Raw genomic sequence first — 26011 nt, forward strand, 5'->3', positions numbered from 1 at the left:
GGGATATTCACAGACAGATTGTTTAAACAGTCATAATTACATGAGGGAGGGACACGCTGTGTTCATGCTCATCGCTGTGCATGCAAAGTACTGTTTACGCAAGGATAAATGGTCAGTTTTCTTGCTTTTTAAACCAAAAAATGCAGTCTTCTGCAGGAAAGAGATGTGTATCTGGCATAGTGCTGTACTTACTCCGATACCAGGCTCTCCAGGTGGTCCCGGGTTGCCAGCCTCTCCAGTTTCTCCCTATAGTATCACAGTGAAAATGTTTATTTGTATGGTATCAGCCTTGGTAAACAATTAAAAGTTAAAACTGGTTAATGAGTATCTGCTGCAAACTCCATGCTTTTGGTTTCAAAAATGCATTTGTTTTCACACACAAAACCTTCAGAGCTATATTTAGCAAAAAAAACAAAACAAAACATACCCTTCAAAATCACAAACATGCAGAGGAAGTTTTTTTGAATGAAAATGTACCAGATAATGTGAATAGACTTCATTTCAAGGAGGTGAACAGTATTGAAACCGCAATCCTCTAGATGTGTCTGGTTCTTACCTTCTCACCGACACCTCCCATCGGACCGATACCACCAGGAGGACCTTGAGCTCCCTGTGGATGAAGGACAGTGTCGTCTATTAGGGATGATCACATAAAAGATGTGTCCGTTTTGTTCAATCATAAAAATGACCAAAGTCTCAAAGATACAGAAAAGACAAATGGTAACACTTACACTGGCTCCACTAGAACCTTGAGGACCTCTGGGGCCAGGAGGACCAGGTGGACCCTTTGAACAAAAACACACGTTAGTATATAATCAGGTTCTGTGTACAGGCTTTATGGGATGCAAACTAAATGTGTGCTATATTTAACAGTGAATCCAAATATATCTCCAGGCACTTTAACACACTGTATACAGTATATAAAACGTATACAGGGTGGGGAAGCAAAATTTACAATGAACATTTAGTTGTTTTTTCTCAGCAGGCACTACGTCAGTTGTTTTGAAACCAAACATATATTGATGTCATAATCATACCTAACACTATTATCCATACCTTTTCAGAAACTTTTGCCCATATGAGTAATCAGGAAAGCAAACGTCAAAGAGTGTGTGATTTGCTGAATGCACTCGTCACACCAAAGGAGATTTCAAAAATAGTTGGAGTGTCCATAAAGACTGTTTATAATGGAAAGAAGAGAATGACTATGAGCAAAACTATTACCAGAAAGTCTGGAAGTGGAGGAAGCAACAAAAAACGTACCAAAGCTTTTATTAAAGCTCTCAAATCCAAAATCCTAAAGGATCCAACCAAATCCATGAGAAAAATGGCAATTGAACTTGAGGTAGACAACAAGACCGTTAGAAATGCAGTAAAATATGATTTGAAGTTAAAATCTTACACAAGAACACCAAAACACTTGTTAACAACAGCAACAAATCCAACTTTAGCAATTTTTGGGAATCATGTTTATGGCCGCCTTCTAGCCCAGATCTAAACCCTCTGGATTCTGCTATTTGGGGCGTTTTAGAACATGGAACCAATAGAACATCACACAGCAATGTCGACTTTCTTAAAGATACTATTAAAGAAGAATGGGAGAAGTTGTCACCTGAATATTTGAGGAACACTTGTGCAAGTTTCAGGAAGCGTGTGGAGGCAGTTATTGAGAAAGAAGGAGGACACATAGAATATAAACATTTTCTATTATGTAAATTTTCTTGTGGCAAACAAATTCTCATGACTTTCAATAAACTAATTGGTCATACACTGTCTTTCAATCCCTGCCTCAAAATATTGTAAATTTTGCTTCCCCACCCTGTACTTCTAAATACTTCAGTGTGAGTGTTTTCAATATGTTTTCAACAGATAAGCCAGACCCATTAGAGCCCCTTTTATACAGTACATCAAGCATTACTGGACATCATTCTTTTGACACATCATATCAAAGGGCTTAAATCACTGCAGCCATACAAACAAGTATAACTATACAACAACAAAAATCAGTTGCGATTGTATTTGTTTTTTGAGGAAAAATGTAAAAACATCCATATAGCACATGTACACATTTGCACATATGTACTTATATATGAATGCTCTCCAATTTGTTGTCGACATTAAATCTTGTTGATAAAAGTTGACTGTTTAGAAGACCAATTAGAGTTTTTTGTCCATTAGAACAAAGTCCAGTCATTCATTTTTAGACCCTTTGATCTTGGACATGCATTCCGCGTCATTGAAGGAGCTAAAACTTACCATTGCTCCGACGTCTCCATTCTCTCCTTTCTCACCAGGAGGTCCAGGCAACCCCTGAGAAGATGAAGAAGACAGATATTCTTCAGAACAACGACAAGGGTCAAGCGAGGCAGCGTTTGAGACAAAACTGCACATTAGAAAATGCAGTGGCAGGAGCATAAATACATTTTTGCTGCTCATTAACAGGTACTTACAGATGATGTGTACTGAAAAGTGGGCTTTAGGATGCATTAATATAACCGGAGCCCCTGAGCGTAAACACACAATTAGTCAAAAAGGACACCTATTGTAATTAAAGGGTATGGGAGGCTTGAGTATAATCAGCCTGTGTAAATTACAGGGTGGGAGCTACATCCATCTATGTCCACAGTAAAGTGGAAACAAAGGGGACGGCACAGGTGATGCGAATTATTCAGTTCTGGGATTCAATCATGCTTGACTAAAAACAGTTTGAATAAAACCTGGGAAGGTGTATCTGCGATGAAAATGAAGGAGCGGTCACCTGCTATTGTTATTTATTGTGTATCTGCATAATTGCGGTTATCATTTGTTGTGTTAGTTTAACTCCGTTGATGAAGCATGCATAATCAATAGGTGGGTGGAAAGCAGCGGTAATGATAAGTTACTATAAAACCTAAATGACATGGTTATCGATCATTGCAATCACGTATGTGTAGTTTCGGTCCATTTTGTTGATTTACTGTACCTCTGCACTGGTGCTGAAGGCTAATTTATATCACGTTTTGACTGGGACCTCAGTCACAGTAATAAAGCATGTGGGTAGAAAGAATGGAAAAATAAATAAAGCATCAATGATTTTCACGTATAAAGTCTGAAGTATTTGATTAGTTCTTGTCAAGATTGTTTATAGACGCGCAGTATATGGACATTCATTTTGTTTACGGAGAACATTAACTGTTCTTTTTTTAACAGGTGTTGTTTTCTTTTTGTACTTATTGTTCATTACATATAGTAGTGGAAAGTAACTAAATACTGTGATTCAACTCACTTCTGAAGCTTATATTAGAGGTACTTGTACTACTTAAGAGCCACAATTACAGTTTGTCATCATTCAAACATTATGTAAAACAGTTCAAGCAGTAAAATGCAACATATGCATGAATACAGCAGTAAAATGAAACAAAGCCATCATATATAATGCTGAGAGGCCCAATTTTAGTCATTTTAAAGTGACTACTTTGACTTTAAAGTAGTCAGTCAGTCTTTTTAAGTATGTGTGAGCTTGTGGGTTTGCATATGTGTGTGTGTGTGTGGGTGGGGGGTGGTACCGATTTTTAAACTGATATGTAAAGCACTTTGTGCTACAGTCTCTATGTATGAAAAGTGCTATATAAATAAAGATTATTATTATTATTATTATTTAATACTAATACTCAGGATACTGCACCACCCACTTTACTTAATACTTTAATACATTCAAAGTCATTTTAAATGAATGGGAAAAGGACAATGTAGGTGTAGAGGTTTTTTCTAATTGATTGAATTGGGTTCAGTTTTGAGATGCTTTTAAGGAACATTGTTGTTATACTTTTAGTTACTTTTTAAAATGATGGTGACATTTTATATATATATATATATATATATATATATATATATATATATATATATATATATATATATATATATATATATATGTGTGTATATATATGTTGTTATCGATTTTAAGCTTGTTTTAGCACTGAATTTCATTGTGTTCATGTATATTAGTGTGGATGTATGGCTGTGATTTCTATTCTGTGTAACTTCTGCTGCTGCTGCTGCTGTTGTCATGGCCAGGACACTTGAAAAAGAGATTTTTAATCTCAATGAGCTTTTTTTCCTGGTTAAATAAAGGTTTATAGTCATTACTGTCACCATATATTCTGCATATTTTGACACTGGACTCACTTGTGTGTGTGTGTGTGTGTGTGTGTGTGTGTGTGTGTGTGTGAGACAGTGTGTGTTTCCTTTTTTTTTACTTAATTGATGTATATATGAGCACCTTACAGAGCATAAAACCACATTTTGTTGCACTGTACAATGGTATTTTGCAATGACAATAAAGCTTATTGTATTGTATTGTATTGTATTCTATTCTAAGTACATTTCACTGAAAATACTTAAGAATTAGTGAAACAGAACATTTATTAAGTACATAACAGAACATTTACTCAGTACATTACAGTGTGACATCTGCTCGTTAAGTCTGACGTCGTGGTGTCATTAAACTCATTTCAGGGTCCAAACAGTCAACCACAGTGCAGCCTGGAGCTCTTTCACTACCATAGTCTATTTATTGTATTATGTTCTTTCTTCAATGAAGCACCAGTTCAGATTCAGAATGGGCTAAATTCATTTATTTGACTCAGTTACAGAGATTAGTCCAATTTTCAAGTCAGTGTTTGACTTGCAGTAGATCATGATTTTAAGTGTTTTAAATACTGTTTAAGCTCCCGGTCTGTTTAGAGCACTGAATTGCTTCAGTTTGTGCTTAGCTGTGTGTGACAAAAATAATTACTTTTTTTTTTTTTTTTTTTTTTAATCCTCCTCTGAACTGGACAGCTCAGATAAAGGACTGCGAAACCCAGAGTGTGAGGATGTGAAACACCTCAAAAAAGACGTATTCTGCATGGGTGGAATCCATAAAGATCTGGTTTGGCAGATCCACTAACATCAGTTTGCTAACGCTCCAAAGGTTAGCTAGTGCCAAACTTGACTTTTCTCATTCATTTAAAAATTGTAACTTTACTCATCAGCTTCATCCACTTCTACTGCTCTTTATCAAGAATGAATGACAACTGAATGTGTTTTATGGACACAAGGACACAGAAGTGAATCAGATTGAAAAAAGTAATGAACAGAAGTGGACCTGGGGACAGAAAACGATGTCAGGTGGATTAATGCTTTTACTTAAAGCGTACCTGTACTGGCCATGCTTATGGTGCTTTGTGCTTTGTGTATTACTTATAAGCAAGAGAGGCACAAATTCAGTAAAAAAAAAAGAAAATCACCATAAATGCACCACACTGGGCCGTTTTATTATGTTTATTACAGGCGGGGTCAGGACCTTCGGGGAGCAGCCATTGCTGGATGTATTTGATGCACCAGTGTTGATTCCGGGTGATCAGTGCAAGTAAACAAGCAGCAGTCAGTGGGCGAGATTGAGTGGAAAGCATGTGTTCGAGCTTGTTGTTTGTGCAGCCGTCAGCTTTGCCGTTGTCCTAGAGACACGACCCAGCACTGGCCGATAATGTGCCATCTTAGACTGGTGTCTGCTGGACGGGGTCAGTGACCAGTCCATCACAGCCCAGATAAGCGGATAATACAATGTTACTGCATCACTACCGGTGCTGGAACAGCCCATGAAGGAGGCAACATGTCTCTGACCATGTCTGACTGATGGAGCAAAAACTTAGGGGCCGTTTACACGGCGTCGGATTCAGTCGACTCCGGGAAGATTTCATCGCGGATTAGCCTTCTGTTAACATGGAAACGGTGCCTAGAGTGCCTGAATCCGGAAACTTTTGATACCAGGGTCCAAGGTGGAATGTTATCGATACGCTCCGCATTTCAGCTCTGTGTTAACGCGAATCGGAGCGTTCCGGGGTAAAATCTGACGTCACCGCATGCGCGCGCAGCCAAGAACCGCCAGTTAACCCACTCCAGGCCAGTTGGTGGCGGTAATGCGCCTCCAAGCTGGTTTGCCAGCCTCTATGACACAATAAAGCTGCAGAAAAAGAAGAAACAACCACAACAACAATTGCCGGTTTCAGAACAACATACGTGCTGCTAACTGTGCTCAGCTCGTCTGTCCAGACAAAGAAGTCCTGCGTCTTTGTACGACCACTCGCCATTGTTGTTTGTAAATAGTGTTGTCCACCTCTTTTTCTTCTTCTTCTTCTTCTCCTTATTTAAAGGCTGTCTAAACCGGAAATCGTTTGTGCGCAGGCGCGTGTTTTACCGCCACTGTTTCACTACAGCTCTACATCGCCAGCTACTGGTCTGACATGGCCACTACAGCGTATTCAGCCGTCCTCGCGGACTCATGTTAACGCAGATCGTTATCATAGCGGCTTCGTCTTAACGCGGAATGATTTTATAACGCAAAGGAGAAATCTTTGCGGAGTGTTGCCATGTAAACGTACCCTTAGTACTCATGGGTACTTGACAAAGAGCTATGACTTAAGTTACCTTACAGAACCACTAGTGTTATATGTGATCTTTTGAAATAGCTAGCATGAAGAAGACGAGTGTTAAATTATGTTTTACTGACAAAGTTTTTCGAAGCCTATGAAAATCACAAAAGTGCATGGACATCACACAAACAAGTTTCACTAGAATCATTCCAGTATCAACCGGTTAGTGAAATTAGATCAAGTTTTTTATGTTTCCTCATGTATTTCTTATTTTACAAGATTATGAGCCTTTGAGCATACTCTAACATTCAACTATGAGAGAAACTTTTTTTCATACTTTATTAAGACTTTCACACAAAATTCCAGACTTCTCAAGGTCTGAAGAATAGTGTTTCAAAATGCCATACTTTTTAAGACTTTCAAGACCTGTGCAAACACCCTGAGTAAAGGATTAAAACATTTCTCCCAAAATAAATCTATTCTAATCTCTGGTTTCTATAAGGGGGGAGGCCATTCAGCTGGTCCAATCATCACTACATCTGCTACAAGTTCAACATCTTCAGCCTTTTAAAATGATATTATTGTAAGTGCTGATGCTCTGGGCCCCGCATGTGTACCTGACCTTGCACAGATGTACGTCCTGCACTGCATACATACTGTACATGACTTGATCATAACTACACCTGCTCTTAGTTCTGACAGTTTCCCACTCCTGGCGAGGTCATCTTCCTCATTAGAGACATTCAATCTTGACCTGAAATACTTTTTCAGATTGATGTGATGATTCTCCATCCCTTCATTCCTTGTCATGCCCTGGTTTGAACTCATTGTTTTACATTGATTTGTTTTTTTTTAATAATTACCACATTTGTTCTTATTTTTTATTACTTGACTTAATTTATTTTAGTGATTTTTTATTCCTTTTAGTTTGCTTTTACCAACTGTTTTTGCTTTGGAGGGGTGTGTTTGATTGCATTTCTACAACCCGTGTAAATATTTTTTCTGAGTCTTACCGTGTATATATATCCTATATTGATGTATATATCTTTATTTGTTGTACATGTTTCTCATGTGTAGTATAGAGTTAGTTTTTGTATGTATTGGTAGTTTTTGTAGTACTATAGTAGTATATGTATATTTAATAATTTATCTTGTAGCTTTCATTCATTGCTTACATTTTTCAATACTTTGTGCGATATCTTTTTATACAGTCCTTTTTTGCACTAATTGTTTTTGTTGCTAAATGGAACAGAGCTGCTAAACGAATATTCATTGTTCCCATGAGTAACAATAAAGATCTACACTGGAAAAAATCTAAATCTTACCTAGTGTATTTTTCTCATTTCTAGTCAAAATATCTCATCACACTTCAATGCTTGAAATCTTGAAATAAGACTTTCAAGATCCATTGTCTAAAAATAAGTAATTTTATCTCACAGAAAAGTTACTCTTTTGGTGATTATGTCTTATTTTAAGTGTGATGAAATATTTTGACTAAGAATGAGAAAAATACACTTGATAAGATTTAGATTTTTTTCTATTCTATTCTATTCTATTCTATTCTATTCTATTCTATTCTATTCTATTCTATTCTATTCTATTAAATGTACATATGGAAGGTAATTCTTTCATAGGCATGTCAAAGCAGATCAATGGAATTTCGGCCTTCTTTCCACACTACCCTTGAACAATAAGGACACTCTGTAATCACATCTGATATTTTCTTCTCCTCTATGTCCACAGCTTCAAATCTCTTAATCTGAAGAATCCATCCAGTCAGGGGGGCTCTAATATTCCACAGCAAACAGAGGCCCCAGATGACGGAAGGGTTTCAGCCTCCAGTCATTCATTCCCCATAGTCAAAAATCACTAATGCTACAGATAATTGCATTGAAGAGCTGAGCTCGCAGTAGCTGCTGCCATCTATTGAAGGGCATCTTAGCCAAACATAATTAAAAGAGTGGAGATGGAGTGCATTATGCCCAATTAAAAGCCAATTGCACTTAATAACAACGTTATCTGGCCCTATTGACCAGCGGGGCTTCTCTCTAATTTCATCCTCAGTGAGTCCTTGGATAATTGACTTTAAGATATTCTAAAGTGTGTCGTTTCTGTATTCATTGCCACCAAAGCAACTTTTCCTCCTAATTCAGTTCATTGGCTTAAATGAACCATTGCTGAGCTCTTTAGATTCTCTTTGATCTGGCTGCAGAGAAAAGGAGTCAAGTTGAGGAAAATGGGCTTCAGAGTACTTACCATGAGTCTTTGTTATAAAATCAAACATGGAACCTACAGTACTGTTACATGCATATACTGTTATATCTCAGGCATTTTTAAGACCGTTATGAGGGCAATTTAAGACCTTTTTCACTTCTAATCACACTGGGGCTGTAACTACAAAACAATAATGGCTGATGGTAAGTGTTTTCATGTGGCTTTTTTTAAAGGCATGTAATTTCTCTGACATCATAATGACTCTAATGCCTTTATTCCCAGAGTTCCTGATGTGGACATTTTCTTTACACAAAGCTCTGTGCGTTTTCAAATTCATTATTTTCTATAGGTTATGACCAAGCATTACCCATCCAATCTGTTTTAAAGACCAGTCAATAGAATCCAGACTTTTACAGGTTTAATATGTAAGATATGTTTGTGTTAGTACGAATATCAGAAAAACTGGAAAAACTCAGTCCTCTACCTATAAATCATTGTTAGAATGGATGTAAGCCATTAGACAGTTATTCAAAAATGCAGCTAGTTAGCATTAACAACATGTGCATATGTAAATGTGACATATATTGACTTAAAGTAAGGGATAATGTACAGTGAGTGGCAAAATTATTCCCAACAGGTTAACACAGGACTTAAATTATACTGATCTGCATCACTTCGTAATAAAGACTAGTTTGGTAGTGTTATATGGTACTTACTAAAGATATCAATAATATAATATTAAAATGCAGATTTAAAAGATTTTGTTGACTTCAAACTATCCTCCAATCTATGATCCAAATTATGAAAAAAAAAACAAGAGACCATTATTTAATGAAGCGGTCAGCTTTACAGAAATAACACACTGCAAAAATCTAAATCTTATCAAGTGAATTTTTCTCATTTCTAGTCAAAATATCTCATCACACTTAAAGTAAGACACAATCACCTAAAGAGTAACTTTTTAGTGAGATATAAGAACTTATTTTCAGACAATAGATCTTGAAAATCTTATTTCAAGAAATCTTACCAAGGCAACTTTCACTTGTTCCATTGTCAGATTTTTTTTTTGCTTAATTCAAGCAAAAAAAAAAAAAAATCTGCCAAATGAGAGTAATTAAGTGATGGCTCTAATTTAAGCTCACTATCTATAGATGTCTCACCTACATGAGCCATCATGAACTCCAGTGAAAAAAAACATACATTGAATACCATATTGAAACAAGCTTTGGCTGACACAGCAGCTGGTCTCTTATTTGGATGTGGGAGCTCCGCAGGGTAGTGGTTTACTGCATGATAATGATGCAGTCTGAGCAGAAAACCAATGGCAGTCCCAGCCACCATTAACACCACGGCAAAATGCCAAGCACAAAATGTAAGCAGCGGTGATGGATTTTTAGGACTGTCTATGCTAAAGAAAATCCTTGATGGTGTTGGAGGTAGGGAGGGGGGGCATTATTTGCCTAGGAGCAAGGCAAAGTATTATTAAGAGCCCAGGCTGCATTAATAAATTATACTCTGTTTTGATGTAATGTAAATGATGTAAGGAGAGATGAAATGTTGTCGTTTAAGAGGTGTGGAGGAGTTCATTTCACTCAGTCTGGCTCTGACAGGGGAAAAGTTATGTGCATCCCCACTAGGGCTGCGTTCAATGTGATCAGCTAATCATGTGTTTGGAAAATTAGAGTAAAGTGTGGGTGTTTTGATGTGGACTTACCTGCAGCCCAATGGGTCCAGGAAGACCGGGGAATCCTCTAGGTCCTTCATCTCCTTTCTGTCCAAACATACCCTGCTGTCCTCTGGGTCCAGCCTCACCATCACTGCCCTGTTGGAGGTCAAAGTTCACACAATATAAACATCTTTATATTTATAAGTCTTCAGCAAATCATGGTCCACAAACACCTCATCTGTGTGGATTTTCTCTGGTGGGATTTCTTTACCATCCTAATCCTTTTCAAGGTTATGGAGTATATCCAAGTGCACGTGGCGGCTGGTGGGTCGATGCACACATTCAAACACAGATGAGGACCGACAGTTACCTTAAAGCATGCTTTCTGAAGGTCACTTTCATCCATTCATCAATTTCTACATGCTTTTGCTTAAGGGGATTACAGCATTTTCCCTGAATGCATGTTGAGGGCTAAATCATTAGATATTTATAATCAGGCCATTAACCCATAAAGACCCAGTGCTACTTTTGTGTCAGTTCCCAAATGAATTTTTCTCTTTATGTAACCTTTCTTAAGTGATTTATCATCATTTATTATAATATTATCCTCTGTATTTTGTGATTTTCATAAAAAGAACAGATTAAAGTTGAGGATTATTATATCAGAAACAGAGAAAACTGAAGAAAAAGTGACTTTTTCAGCCAAATCTACCATTAACTGAACATAAACCAAGTGTGTCCATCCACTGTCATTGATCAAACTCCATGGGCTTTACTGGTGAATCAATGATGCAGAAGATGACAGTGTTTCTATGTTCACTACAGAGCCTCTGAACATCCAAATGGGTCATATCTGATGACCATGAAAAGATAACAAACTGTATTTGACACCAATTATTTACATGTATTGATAGGATTAGTGGATCAACAGGTATTAAATAGTTTAGATCAGTAGATGCTTCTGGTTGCCAGTGGATGTTTGGGTCTTTCTAGGTTAAGACGGACACTAATTGCACCAAATTTGTCAGGTAATAACATTACAACACCACATTATGTAAAAACCCTGTAACATGTTATGTAACAGTGTTTTTAGGTGTCATCTTTTGTTGCTGTTAGTGTGAATGCTGTTAGGTTAGTGACTTTATTTAACGCTGAGCCGAAAGGTCTAAATCAAACCACTGAATACATTGACACAAAGCAAAGTAGGGGCACATTCATGTCACATCTGATATAATAATAATCAAGTAATACGTAGCCAGTTTTACCCTCCTACCTGTGTGAAAACACCTGCCATTAACCAAAAGGCTAGGCTTTTTGAGTATGACAACACAAGGAATGAGCAAATGCAGGAGTCTCATATCCTCTCAGACTTCTTGAGTTACAATTATGCTGAAAAGGAATTATGGGATTGTTGCCCAATGGCACTAAAAGTCTGTTTACAGCGTTTCTCCCTATAGTCTGTCAGCATTAGAGGTATTCAATTAGTTCACATTTACCTGCAGGACTTGGTGCGGTTTGCTCACATTGTAAAGTCATGAATTAAAATGGCTTCAAACTTCAGATCACGCATTTCCTAGTCAGTACATTATGGGATATGAGATAAACTATTATGCAACTTTTGCCATGTTGAGTTGTTCTATGGTAACAAAGAAATTCTTCACAGATTGAGAGGGTAGTTATGACTACAGACAGAAACTAAATATGAAACAACATTTTGCCAGAACAAATCTTAAAAAGATGTGCATTTCATGTGGAGTGGTTTTATGGAATAGAATGAATGGTTATGGACTGTATACATGAGCTGATTAACCTTGTCATATAAAAGGACACTATAAGCTTAGCTTCTTCCTACTTCTTTTCAGACATAAATTATTATTAAAGAGCCACAATAAAATAGTTATACATTGTGTGACATTTGTTTTTCTTTTTTGGTTGACTTATTTCCTTCAATATATTGGAATGTCCTGTATAACTTGGTCGTTTATTTTGCCTACTTATGTTCGAAATAAAGCCTATCTATCTATCTATCTATCTATCTATCTATCTATCTATCTATCTATCTATCTATCTATCTATCTATCTATCTATCTATCTATCTATCTATCTATCTATCTATCTATCTATCTATCTGTCTGTCTGTCTGTCTGTCTGTCTGTCTGTCTGTCTGTCTGTCTGTCTGTCTGTCTGTCTATTTATCTATCTATCTATCTATGGTCATTAATTTCCACATACATATGTATGTAATAATACCTGCATTTTTTTGAGATAATCTGCTTCATTTCATATAGCACCCAGTCAGTATGACTGCAGTATCTAATACATTTCCCCACAGTGGCAGATTCTCTTTTAGCAGCACTAGCAGCTGAATTTTGAATAAGCTGAATCTTTTTGATGGTCTTTGTGGGTGGCTCTTTTAAAAGGACACTGCAGTGGTCGACCTTGTGAATATTTATAAATGGCATGAATAAAATAGAACAGCAATGTGATATTATTACATATATATATTTTATAATGTGACATTAATTTGACATAAGGTTGGTTGTATTTGTAACATTAATGTTTGAAATAACCTGATCACCTTCTATATATATCTCATTTAATATTTGAATAGTTTAAGTTTTTTTGTTAATATATGATATGTGCAGAGATGAAAACATTCATTTTTTAGTATCATTACATACTGCACCATATAAAAATCTATCTGTTAAAATGAAATCTATTAAATAGTGTATTACAGATTATTAGTTACACTTGCTCCATAATGAAGTGAAAATATGCAACATTTTGCTGACTTATTACATATTCCATTATCAGACACAGTTTCAAACCCTGAGTCACCACGGCTCAGGGGACACACTGTCCTCTGTGGGGACACAGTAGCCATTTGCCCAGAGCTCACCATAAGGGAATACAGGATACAGCGGAGTGTACCCACAGGGTTATGATAAACAGAGTATGTGAAAGATGCTGACTTCATCTGTGAAGTCAGAGGTGCACAGGGCTACAGAGGCATAGGATAGAAATGAGAGACTACAGAGAAGGTGCGAAGTGCTGACAAACTGGGAGTTTTCAGTTCAAACGCATGTCAGCACTTCAAAGTACTTGTGGAACTCTAGCTGAGCCCTGGGACATGTAGGCGCCTCAGGCTCTCACACTGAATGCAGAGCAGTTTAGAAGGAAGTGTTAGGTGATTACAGGTAGTGTGTGTACAGCTTTGAAAGGAGGCCATGAGACAAAGTGCACTGAAGTTTTGAGAGACTTTAACAGAAACCTGTCACAAATCTGCGTGACCAACAGCTTCTTAGCCACAAGTCATACACAAGTGGACAAAAGTATTGGGACATGTTGAATTCCAGTGTTTCTTTTCTAACAGGGGTCTGGGATACAAACAATAATGATAAATGTTATAATATAGTTTTATATTGTGATAAATACAGTGTTGTATAGTAACAAAGTAATAATACTTAACTACTGTACTCAAGTATGTTTAGGGAGAATTTGTACTTTACTGAGTATTTTTTATTTTGTTTTCTTCTACTTTTACGCCACTACATTTCTTAACTCAGTTGCATACTTGTACTCCAACACATTTTTAATGCACAGTATCATTACACAAAATAAATTACAGGAAATTTGGTGTTTTCACTGCTGAGATTATCAGCGACTGCAACAAACTCAGGAAGCTGATCTGTCATTGGGTCTAATCACGTAATACATAACAGCAAACAATGGTCCACACTCAAACTGTCAGTGATCTGAAGATGTGAGCAGCAGCATAATTGTAGATTACTTGATATACTTAAGTACAATAAATACTGGGTACTTAAAGATTTTAACTTCAGTAGTATTTCAGTTGGTGACTTGAACTTCTACCAAAGTAATTTTTTTTGGTAGGGTACCTGTACTTCTACTCAATTGTGACTTTTCAGTACTTTATACAACACTGCATAAAAATCATTCCATTCCATTGGTTAGTTTGATTTATTTAAATTGCTATCTTTGCTTCCAAAATACCTCAGAGATGGTTTTTACTTAATTTCTCTCAAGATTGATTTTTTTTTATCCATGACTATGATTTATATGTTCTACTTCTAAATTTCTAAAATATTTTTCATGCTCTGACTGTAAATAATAATTTTCTACCACAACTAACCATCTCCTTTCTCCACCTCTCACTTAGGAAGAAAACTCTCCCATTAAACTTTAAGAAAACATTGATGTTTATAAACTGTATAGACAAAAGTATTGGGACACATCATGTCTACAGCTGTAAGATGTCCTGTTTATGCTGATTTGACATATAAACATCAATATTAATAATCAATATGACATCTACACAATATAAAACTATATTTTACTGTTTTGTATTCCAGACCCCTGTTAGAAAAGAAACACCTGAATTCAACGTGCCCACATACTTTTATCCGTATAATGTATGACTTAGGCAATTATGTTATGGACATGAGCATCAGTCCTGATCCTGACTGAAAAGTTTATTTGTTATTTCTTGAAAATTACAAGACATGCTTAGAATACACAAACAATAAATTCTAAAAGGACTTTAATTACACTTGCTTTTGCTTACTACAAAAGCACCACATCTGGAGTAAAAAAGACGTAAAACTTATCATAGATTGATTCATTCTAAATGTTTAATTCAACTGAATCTTGAAGATCATGAAGAAACAGCATCAGTTGTATCAGTATAAACCTCATTAAGCCTTGGCTGAGAAGGAAGCTGGATCATTAGTTTTTCCCTAAAACATTTTTCCTGGGTTCACAGGTGGTGCAGATGCAGTCAAAATAAATAACAGCACTAGGATGTGCAATAAAAAAAAGAAAAAAAAATGACATGTAACGTTAATACCAGACAGCACGAGTCAGAACTCGGTTATGAAGATATGAATACACATGAGCAGGCTGACTCACCAGGACAAACAACTGTTAAATAATTTGTTATTCAGCCTGGTGCGCTACCTGCTTGCGGCAATCCATCTCATCAGGTCTATTCTAGCCTCCACGGAGCCCTGCAGATGCTGAATTTTTGCTAGAATGGTTGTTAAGGCCTGATAATTTACAGCAATGAGCTGTTAGTTGCCCTTGGGCCATCAGCTATTGTAGAAACAGAACCTCTCCTGTTGTGTTAATGAGATGGATGAGTGGAGGATGTTCTGTAGCATGCAAGGCAGGCTTTTCACTTTGCTCTAGATGATGAGGTAATACATGGAAATGATTGGCAGGGCAGTGAACAGTTGTGAGACTGCTCTACAACTGCAAGGTCACAAGTTTAGTCCTATATTTATTATGTGTGACTCTGGAAGCGATAAAATGTCAGATGACACCAGGTGTAATTGAAGTTTTTGGTAAATTGCAATGCAACTGATGACTAAAAAACTGTCTTCTCAAGGACAAGCTGTTGACAAATGTCATAACAAAACTCAATGTGGGCAACACTGAGCCCGTTTACATGACCATAAAAATCCAATAACTGGTAGTAGTCAGATGATTGTAAAAATCAGATTGGACGCGTTTAGATGCACTTCAGAAATAAGATAAAAAAAACAACAACCTTGGATTAAACATTTCAGTGATTTGTTGGATTTCACATCATGTCTTAACCACATATTAAACACAGAAACAAAAATATGTTCCATTTCAAATGAACTACACTGTTGTTCATAAAGTTGGAATACAAGACTTTACCTCTTCTCATGAAATGATTGTGACAATGTGATTTATTCTTGACATATAAAGTGAAACTGGGACTCAGTATGTAATGATTGCACCAAGTCAAAAATGATTACTGAAATGTTTAAAGAGGAATGTGTCTGAAAACAAAATTATTCTAACTTCATGTGCAACAATGTATAATACGGGGATTTTAGTATTAAACTTTTATCAGATTTGATGCTTTTACATGCACTTCAGAAATACGATAATAAACTCTGGTTTAGACATTTCAGTAGACATTTCAGTCCTTTGTTGGATTTCTTTTGGAATACGCATGTACGTAGTGATGGTAGACTCAAACTTTTATAGTATGGTCTATTATGATACAAAATTGAAACTCATATATGAAATTGATATTTGAAAAAAAATAAATAAAAGGGTTGTTCAGAAGGACCAATAAAGGCTCTGGTTTCAAAGAACTGGAAGTTTCTGTCAGTGATTTAATGGTTCAGAGTTTACTGGGTTAATCTGATTTCTCATAATTAGATTACTGCTGTTTTTTGGTAGAGTTTATCAGATACTGTTTACATGACCGCTAATAATCTGACAACTCCAGAAATCAGACAATGATTGGAGTATTAATGTGCATGTAAATGAGCTACAATGATATTAATACATGTCCTCAAGTAAAAGATGTGATTAAAATGAACTTTGTGTGACAATGATAAAAACATGGGGTTTTTAAATGAACTGGGAAAAGCAGCCAAAGGATTTTGGATGGCAGAGAGGACAGTAAAAAGCCATACTGCTTACATAATGTGTCTCAGACCGAAGTGGAGCAGTACATTATCTGGGGAATAAAACATCAGTTCTAAACCAGGCTACCTTGTTGTCACAAAGGTCTCCAACTTTGTACCATTCAGTGGCAAGAGTCCAGTCTCCAATCTATTCAAACACTGTAACAACTCATTTATTTTGTGCACATTGTTGGCCAAAAAGGGAATGAAAACCTACACAGAGTACATCTGATGGGAAATCAAGGGAAACTAGAGGGTAATAGGGCCTAGTTGTGCAGAATGGAATGTGACTCTTTATCATTCATTGCTTGCTCTTACACAACTAGTTCAAAACCTCTGCTGATAAGCCCTGTGCTTTGTAACATCACCTGCATTATGGGAGCTGGAAAGGTTGTTTCAAACTTTGTTCTAACTAGGGATGCACTGATCCACTGGATGGACATCAGTACCATCAGATTTTTGCTTTTTCAACCCCATCAGTCTGTGAATACAATGACTTTAACTGACGGCATTGACTAATGTTCATGTGTTGTCGCATAACAGGCTCCTTGTGTGATAACAGCTCTGTTCAATTCCGTTTTTGTAGTTTGACCCAGTTTAACCTGCTGTTTTTGTTTTTTTTTTAACATATTTATTTATCATTTTTTGGTGCACATTTAAGTTACATTGAACATTTCAATATTTGATTTCAGATGCATTAAGCAGTCAACTTTTCACATTAGCATTAGCTTAGCAAAGAACCTTCACACAGTGCACACAAAGGCCACTTACCAATAAAAACTAACCCCAAACATAGCCTAACCCCAACCTTAATCATTTAAAACCCAGTCCTAACATTAAGCAGACAAGAGAACCTTAATTAATCATTTAACTGCTTTGCAAACTATATTAATGTAAATATTTTTAAAATAACTTTATTTTTAGCGTACCGACCTCCACTTCTGGAGGTTTACTTCCTTAGCATTAGCCACATTAGCTGAAGGCCTTAAAAATTTTCAGCCTATGCTTTTATTTTTTGTGGTGGCCTTAATTTTAAAGCAAGGGACCTTTTGGGTACACAGCACCCCCTTAACTGAAAAGGTGGATGATGTTTGTTTTTTTCTTACAGTGGATAATTTTTTGGGCTGTTCTCTTTTTTTCTTATAGTGGATAATTTTTTGGGCTGTTGCACCTCTGGGCCAGGACACAAATCTGCTTATTCCAGTAGCTAATTATGATTATGATGAATTGTATTTCGAACATAAGTAGGAACACAATACAAAAGTGAATGAAAGATAAATAGAAACCACACATTTAAACAGAACATGCCAGAATATCGAAGGCAATAAGCCAACCGAAAAAAGAGCACAATGTACAACTACCTCACTGTGGCTCCTCAACAATGCTTTATGTCCAAAATGGAGTAAGAAGCCAAGCTTACATTGTCCTACCCCAAAGTTTACATAACTAATATATGCAGTCCATAAAAAAGAACAGGTCAGCACTAAGTTACTGAAAAAGAGCTCAGGTTATTATATATCACAGAAAACAGAACAGCACAAAACAAAACAGCTGCATTTTCTTCTTCAAACCCCGACATTACCATCCAGGGTTAAACTGCTGTTCCTCATCCTTACATTTATTTTTAAAAAATGTATTTTAGATATTCCTTCAAACTGAGTTATGTTTGTCCTATAATTCATCTGTTAGACTGTTCCATAATTTAACCCCTGTGATTGAAACCCATATAATAGTTCTGGATGCTGAATGAGCAGTATTCTGTGTGTCACTGATGGTAAATGAAGGTCATTTCAGTCAAATTCATTGATGTAAACCATGAATATACAGTTTGCTTGCACTTAACTGGGTGCTCTATGAAACTGGTCCCTAAAAACAGAACATGGGGGCTAAAAATTCAAACCAGATGTTGACTAATGTTATGAAACAAGTTTGGAAGCATTTTGGGTACATTTTAAAACTAAATATTTACTGAGATAAAAGAGAAACAATTTTTCAGATAAAACACATTTTTATATTTTCTACATTATTTTTATGCAAAAATCTGCATGTAACACTGTAAAAAGGACAAAACAATTACGCGCTACTATTCATTTAAACATCTTTTTATTCTCTCACAAGTGCAATTTGGGAATCAAACTAATTATGCAAGGCAGAGTGTTTCACAAAAATGCCCACTGTTGCAAAATCACTCACAATTTATATGGGTTTAAATGGGCAGGTTCTGCGTGTAATGCAAGTGGACACGCTGGGTTACGCATGAAACCTGGAATGAGACTGCTGATTCATGAAAAACCCCCATGTCAGGATTAGAAAATCCACTAAGATCATCAAATTTAACAGTGTCTTGCACTGACACCTAGGTAGCTTTTCATGTCCCAATTTTGGTCCTATTTTTGGCCCCAATATTTTATTAGAAATTCATTAATTTTGGGAATGGCTCAGAGCAAGAGCATAATTTTTTTTGCATTTATCTGAGGTCATCATTAGGTACGTCCTGCGGGGAAAAATCTCTAAATTTGTCTTTTATTATTGGGTCTAAAAAGCTGGCAAAGTGCCAGGTACCAAAATGAACCTAGTTTCATAGAGCACCCAAGTAGCATGAAATACCCATAACCCAACAACATAACTGCCACATTCTTATTTTATCCATCAGTATCTGTGCTTACATGCCTGATAAAGGGCTAATGCTGGGTGGATGAGTAAAATGCAGATATAGGGAAAGCAAAATAAACTAACCTGAACCTTCAACTTTTAAAAGAAGCAAAGAGAAGGTGTTTTTTGACAGTGACTTTCATTCCAACATGGTAGAGCTAATGATGTTTGTCACAGAACAAACCTAGAGCTTTGACTTCTGATTCATCTTCTTGTAAACTGTTTTACAATAGCAGAGTATAGACAAAGAGATTAGATGAAAAAGATGAAACTGTGATACTTTTTAGGAACCACATTCAGTCTAAAATGGTATTTCTTTTACAATGCAATTCTCTCACAATGAGAAAAAAAAAGCTTTCAAATGTGGACAGTTTGTCCCTTGTTTTGACAGAATAAGAATAAAATATTTCTGACAATCTGAAGGCATTTGCATTATTGTAAATTTAAGTTAAATTTGGAGCTTTACCATTTGATCCTGAGTGAGGATACAGACTATATGACTGTAATATTTCAATATCAAAATATGCTTTTAGATATGAATAAGCTGTGTTACTTACCGCTGGACCAGGAGCTCCAACTACACCCTGAAGACCACCCGGGCCTGGTGGACCCTAAACCATGAAGAGACACAAGATACTGTAGATCTACTGTTTACACTCACACTAGTAAATCAGAAAGACACATACACAATGCAAATAACACTATGACATATCTCTAGGCAAAGCAATTATATTTCATTTAATATTTAATGTATTTTTTATGTTGCCCAAGTAATGCCTGCAATGACTACAACCAAAATCAATTGAGAATTATTAACATTTAAGATGAGGACAGAACCCACTGGAATCTAAGAAACCATTTAGAAAACATGCAGCCCTGTGGTTAATGTTTTATCTGCTGCAGACTATTCAGATTACTTTAACCCATAAAGACCCAAACAGCAACTGGCAACCAAAACCATCTACCAATCCAAAACATTTAATAACTTCTGATCCACTAAACTTACCAATCCATGTGAATAATTGATGTAAAATACAGTTTGTCATCTTTTCATGGTCATTAGATATTACCCATTTGGATGTTCAGAGGTTCTGTAGTGAACATGGAAACACTGCCATCTTCTACAACATTGATTCACCAGTAAAACCCATGGAGTTGGATCAATGACAGTGGATGGAGACACTTGTTTTTATGTTCAGTTAATGATATATTTGCTGATAAAGTCACTTTTTCTTCAGTTTTCTCTATTTGTGACATAATATCCCTGAACTTTAATCTGAGCTTTTCTGAAAATCTACATAATCGGTAAATGTTATAGAGAATAATATTATAAGGTGATAAAACACTTAAGAAAGGTTAAATAGAGAGAAAAATGAACTTTTTTAATTGCAACAAAAGTAGCCCTGGGTCTTTATGGGTTAAATGATATGTGTTTTATTTAGTTAACACATAAAGACCCTGTGCTACTTTTGTGTCAGTTGCCAAATTAATTTGTCTCTCTATTTAACCTTTCTTAGGTAATTTATCACCATTTCTTATAATATTACCATCTGTATTTTGCATTTTTTTCCAATGTAAATCATATATTTTCCTACATTTAATTTACTGATCATGTAGATGTTCATAAAAGTTCAGACTGATTCAGGGTTATTATATCAGAAACAGAGAAAAATGAAGAAAAGGTTACTTTCTGAGCTAATATATCATGAACTGAATATAAACCCAGTGTCTCCATCCACTGCCATTGATTCAACTCCATGGGTTTTACTGGTGAATCAATGTTGTAGAAGATGACAGTGTTTCCACGTTCACTACGGAGCCTCTGAACATCCAAATGGGTCATATCTGATGAGCATGAAAAGATGACAAACTGTATTTTACACCAATTATTGACATGTATTGATAGGATTAGTGGATCAATAGGTATTAAACATTTTAAATCAGTAGATGCTTTTGGTCACCAGTGGCTGTTTGGGTTTTTATGGGTTAATATGAGAACTGACTGGCTTTGCTAAGGTAAGTTTTCTGCTTCTTATAACGTAGTTGGATATATACAAAAGTATAAAGGGGTTCAAAGTAAGAAAAAAAACAAAGAGGGAAAGAAAAACAAAGACCCACCAGTTCACCCTTGTCTCCTTTGCTTCCCTTCTGTCCAGGTCCACCGACTTCTCCCTGTGGTGAAACACAAAAGCACAGCTCACACATCTCTAACTCCATCTTAAAAGGCTTTTCCCTCCTTGTTTAGTCAAAGTCCAATATCTTAAAGTGTCACCTCTACCAAGATTGGGCAGTAAATATTTCTCGAGAGATTCTAATTTGATTGGCCCACAAAGACCTTGGGTGAGTATTTGCAATTAATTGATTGGCTCCCGTCTAGCCCCACTGGCACTATGATTGACAAAACGCTGTGATAGAAGACGTGACTGGGGTTTGAGAGGCATGATGGGTATTACAGATTTCAAAGATGCAGCTCTGTGGCTCAGTGTATTAACAGTGGTTATGGGATTTATTGGCCAGAGGGTAAACAGGCCATACACTGGATGCAGGGCCACTGGCTATTTTAGTGCACGTATTTGTTTTTCTATGTGTGTTTTGAGATGCTTTAATGCCTCCAGTGTGTGCATTTACTGTTTACACAAAGCAATCATCTACTTGATATTTTCACAACAGGCTCAAGGCAAAAGAGAGTCAATGAAAAAGTGCTTGTGCATGGTATTTTCTATTTATACATACGTGTTATACATTAAAACATGTTTATGTTAATGCGTTCATTACAACAGTGTGGCTGTTGAAAGTAGACACAAGCAAAAATATTACATAAGCAAAGAATATGGAGAGATGCACACAAATGCTGCTCATTTGCATTTTTCTATGTTGAAGAAAAACAAGAAAATGACAGTGCAGTGACCATCAACTCAGATCAGAAGTGGATAAGGATTACAGATTCAGATAAGACTCTGAATATGTTTTCATTCACCATTTCCAGTTCTGATTCTCTTAAGTGAGGATTAAATCCCAGTATTTTTTAGCCTGACATCCCATAGAACCCCTCATCAGGAGCAGATTAAACAGCCTGTGGAACCAGTTGGACAGACGTTAAACCAATCAGATGAATGAAATGTATGATGTACACTGAGCAGCCAGGACTCAGGGCTTCCAAATAAAAACTAGCAATGTCAGATATGTGCCTCACCTGGGGCTCGGTTTGACTTTGGTTGCTTTACAGATTTGTTCTTTAATTACAGCAACCAAAGGAGTAACAACAGTAGCAACTGGATTTTCACTGCATTGAACAGCCAACTTTCATCTTTTTGATCAGCAAGGCCCACAGGTAAATTCAACATTCACTGAATCCTGTCAGAAGTAGTGCAAACAAATCTGTACATGTTCATGTGATATTTAGCACCATCTATCAGTGAGGCTGCAGATTACACCTGAATAAATACACCTTGATTCATGCTTCCTTACAATAGAGTCTAAACATGCAAAAACAAAAAGCACGAGTCAGTTTGTGGCTTTTAACTCTGGTCCACACTCAAACATAGTTGATATAAGGTACCTTAACACTGGATGCCACCCATGATAAAACACAACAAAGCAGAGTATTCCTGTAATAAAAGCTAACTATAAATTAAATTCGATTTCTGCAGATAGATCTCTGGAAATCATACACACTGAAACTGAAGTTCAGTTATTTCTTCTTCTATTAGGAAATACATAATATACTGAAAATATATTGGCAAGTTTGTTTAACGTGGACATGATTTACTAAATGTAGGTTGTTTACAAAAGGGTCCTAGCAGTGCATCTATGTCATTCACTATATTAAAGCTGCTCTTTATCAGATAAATGGTTGTGATGGGTCTGCAGGAGGCTTGATCAGGTCAAACAGAACAAAAAGAACATGGGACACAGATCTTGTCTAGTTCCCAGGTGAGGTATCCAATATCCAAGAAAATAATATCAGACAATTAAATTTAAAGACATTTTTCACCCAAATTTTTAAGTTAATTTAATACAATGTCCTCTTTAAAGACTCTTTTAAGACCTGCCCAAACCCTGTATCCTGTATTTACTTTACCTTATCACCATCCTCTCCAGGGGGGCCCTGAGGACCAGCTGAACCAGGAAGACCGACAGGACCCTGAATGCCATCACGGCCGGCGGGACCCATAGGCCCTTTCTCTCCCTAAATTCAACATAAACCACAGTTTTTAGGAGATACGTAACGCATCCTGATCTACAAACTCTGCCGTACATGAGTTAGGGTTCCAATGAATGAGACACAAATACTTACAGGACCGCCTTTTTCTCCAGCAGGGCCGGGGGGACCTTGGGGGCCATTGCGTCCTGTCAGACCAATGGGACCTCCAGGACCAGCAGCACCTCTCTCTCCTGGAGAACCCTGTTGTATGAGAACAAATGCCCATGAATCATTGCTCTAATGTATGGTAAACAACCAGAAAAAGGTAATTTTCAGCAGAAAAGGTATTGAGCAAGTGAACACTTCTAGGTTTTGTCAGGTTTTACTATGACTTCATTTGAAAGACAGCACTAATTAACTCTGAAGGAACAGTGTCTCCACACTGTGCTGCAGCAGTAATAAGACTAGTGTATTGTGAAGCATACTAAACAGACCTGAAAAGTGAAGATTCATTCATTTTCTTACCTATTTTAACAGAACAATAGTCACATAAAAATATCAGATTTAGATTTTTATGGAAATTTTATGTGCACACGCTTACAAATTTTCTTGTTACACAAGGACACCAGTCACTAAATTTTACAGCAGTTAAAGTAAACTTGCGATAGACAAAGACTAGAAGAAGGACACTCAGTTCTTTATCAAGGCCAGTAGTCCACTCTTCTACTCATTCAACAATATTATGAAAAGACAAAGAGACTGCAAATTATGACCTGTGTTTTCTTCCTTTTTGTTACTTGTGCTGCTGACTGTTCTTATTCTAGGTTATAAGTTAATTCTTAGTTAAAGATTGTGTTTTTAATGGAGTTAGCTAACATCAAAAAAGAACACAAAACAGAGTTACGTACCGACTCCATGTAAGTACACAAACATGTAGAAATTGTACATATCTAACCTTTAAAAACATAAAATATCTTTAAAGAATAAAATACCTTTGGATACAAATATTTTGTAATGTATTTTATTAAAAATTAAACTATATTTGTGACCTGAACTTCACAAATACATACTTATTGCAACAGACCTTTTTCAGCTTCTAGTAACCAAGGCTTTTCTAAAAATACCTGAAAGATGAAAACTGACACTAAAACCAAATAAAAACTCAATTAAAACAAGTCACTTGCAGAAAAATAAAGTTATGCACTTGGAGAAGTAAACTGAATTAGGAAACCAAACTGAAAGACTAAATTCCTAATTTCATTGTACACACAATGGCAATAAAGGCTGTTCTATTCTATTCTATTCTATTCTATTCTATTCTATTCTATTCTATTCTATTCTATTCTATTCTATTCTATTCTAAATAAAACCCACAGTAACTCTTGGTCTAAGGAGTAACAACATCAAATCACAATAAAATCAATACAGTTTACAGTAGAATAAACTGGCCACAGTAATAAAGATGTTTTGACCCTGGTGTTAGCCTCATAGCTCCTCTAGGATGAGACCACCTCCACTGATGAACAAACTCTTATCTGGTAATGGAGTTCAGCTGCTTTCAGTGACCTTGCTCTGTCAAGGCCTTACAGAAGGTCCTGCCATTCCTCCAAACATCAGCGTGTCTTATTCCGATGCTCTTCAATATGCTGCGACTACATCTTTGATCTGCTGGTCATTACAACAAACCACAAACCCAGGGAAGGTCTCGGCACAAACACAGTCTGCTTAAATAAAACATGTGTAGGCCAACCAAAGACGCACACAAACACACACACACACACATACACACACCACACACACACACACACACACACACACACACAGATTCAGCTGCTGATGTGAGCTGCCACCTGGCATTCATATGCCTGACAGACACTGGCTGTGACACACAGCTCCAAACTGTCATCCCCATCCTGCCAACATGCCCACCAGGACACACACTCACACATAATGCAGTCGTACACACACACTAGCTCCTTTGTTTCACCCAACATCAAAATCTTTCTGTTTCCTTCTCTCTCATTTTCACCATGTTTTTTTCCCTCTTCCACATGAATGATTCTTGGTTTAACCCATAAAGACCCAAACATCCGCTGTCGCATCTACTGATTTATAATGTTTAATATCTATTGATCCACTAATCCTATCAATACATGTCAATATTTGGTGTAAAATACAGTTTGTCATCTTTTCATGCTCATCGGATATGGCCCATTTGGATGTTCAGGGGCTCCGTAGCGAACGTGGAAACAGCGTCATCTACAACATTAATTCAACAGGAAAACCCATGGAGTTGGATCAATGACAGTGGGAGGAGACACTTGGATTATGCTCGGTTAATGATATATTTACTAAAAAAAAGGTCAAGTTTTGTCAGTTTTCTCTGTTTTGATATAATAAACTTTGAGTTTACTGAGTTTTCATGAGGACCTAAATTAAATATAGGAAATTGAATATAGGTAAATACAATACAAAT

The 26011-nt window shown here is 36.5% G+C and overlaps 1 protein-coding gene across 2 annotated transcripts in view; it reads right to left on the reverse strand.

Moving 5' to 3' along the window:
• The window catches only part of LOC115437830 (collagen alpha-1(XI) chain-like), a 144415-nt gene that overhangs the window by 25149 nt on the left and 93255 nt on the right, over positions 1-26011 (reverse strand). For both annotated transcript variants that reach the window (XM_030161181.1, XM_030161180.1), the window contains 9 exons: positions 23689-23796; positions 23473-23580; positions 21510-21563; positions 19949-20002; positions 10321-10428; positions 2257-2310; positions 732-785; positions 557-610; positions 193-246 (listed from right to left, as the gene is read on the reverse strand). In XM_030161181.1, the coding sequence (XP_030017041.1) occupies positions 193-246; positions 557-610; positions 732-785; positions 2257-2310; positions 10321-10428; positions 19949-20002; positions 21510-21563; positions 23473-23580; positions 23689-23796 (648 nt within the window). The remainder of the gene's footprint in view (positions 1-192; positions 247-556; positions 611-731; positions 786-2256; positions 2311-10320; positions 10429-19948; positions 20003-21509; positions 21564-23472; positions 23581-23688; positions 23797-26011) is intronic.

This window comes from Sphaeramia orbicularis, chromosome 17 (genome assembly GCF_902148855.1).
Source record: "Sphaeramia orbicularis chromosome 17, fSphaOr1.1, whole genome shotgun sequence".
Taxonomy (NCBI): domain Eukaryota; kingdom Metazoa; phylum Chordata; class Actinopteri; order Kurtiformes; family Apogonidae; genus Sphaeramia; species Sphaeramia orbicularis.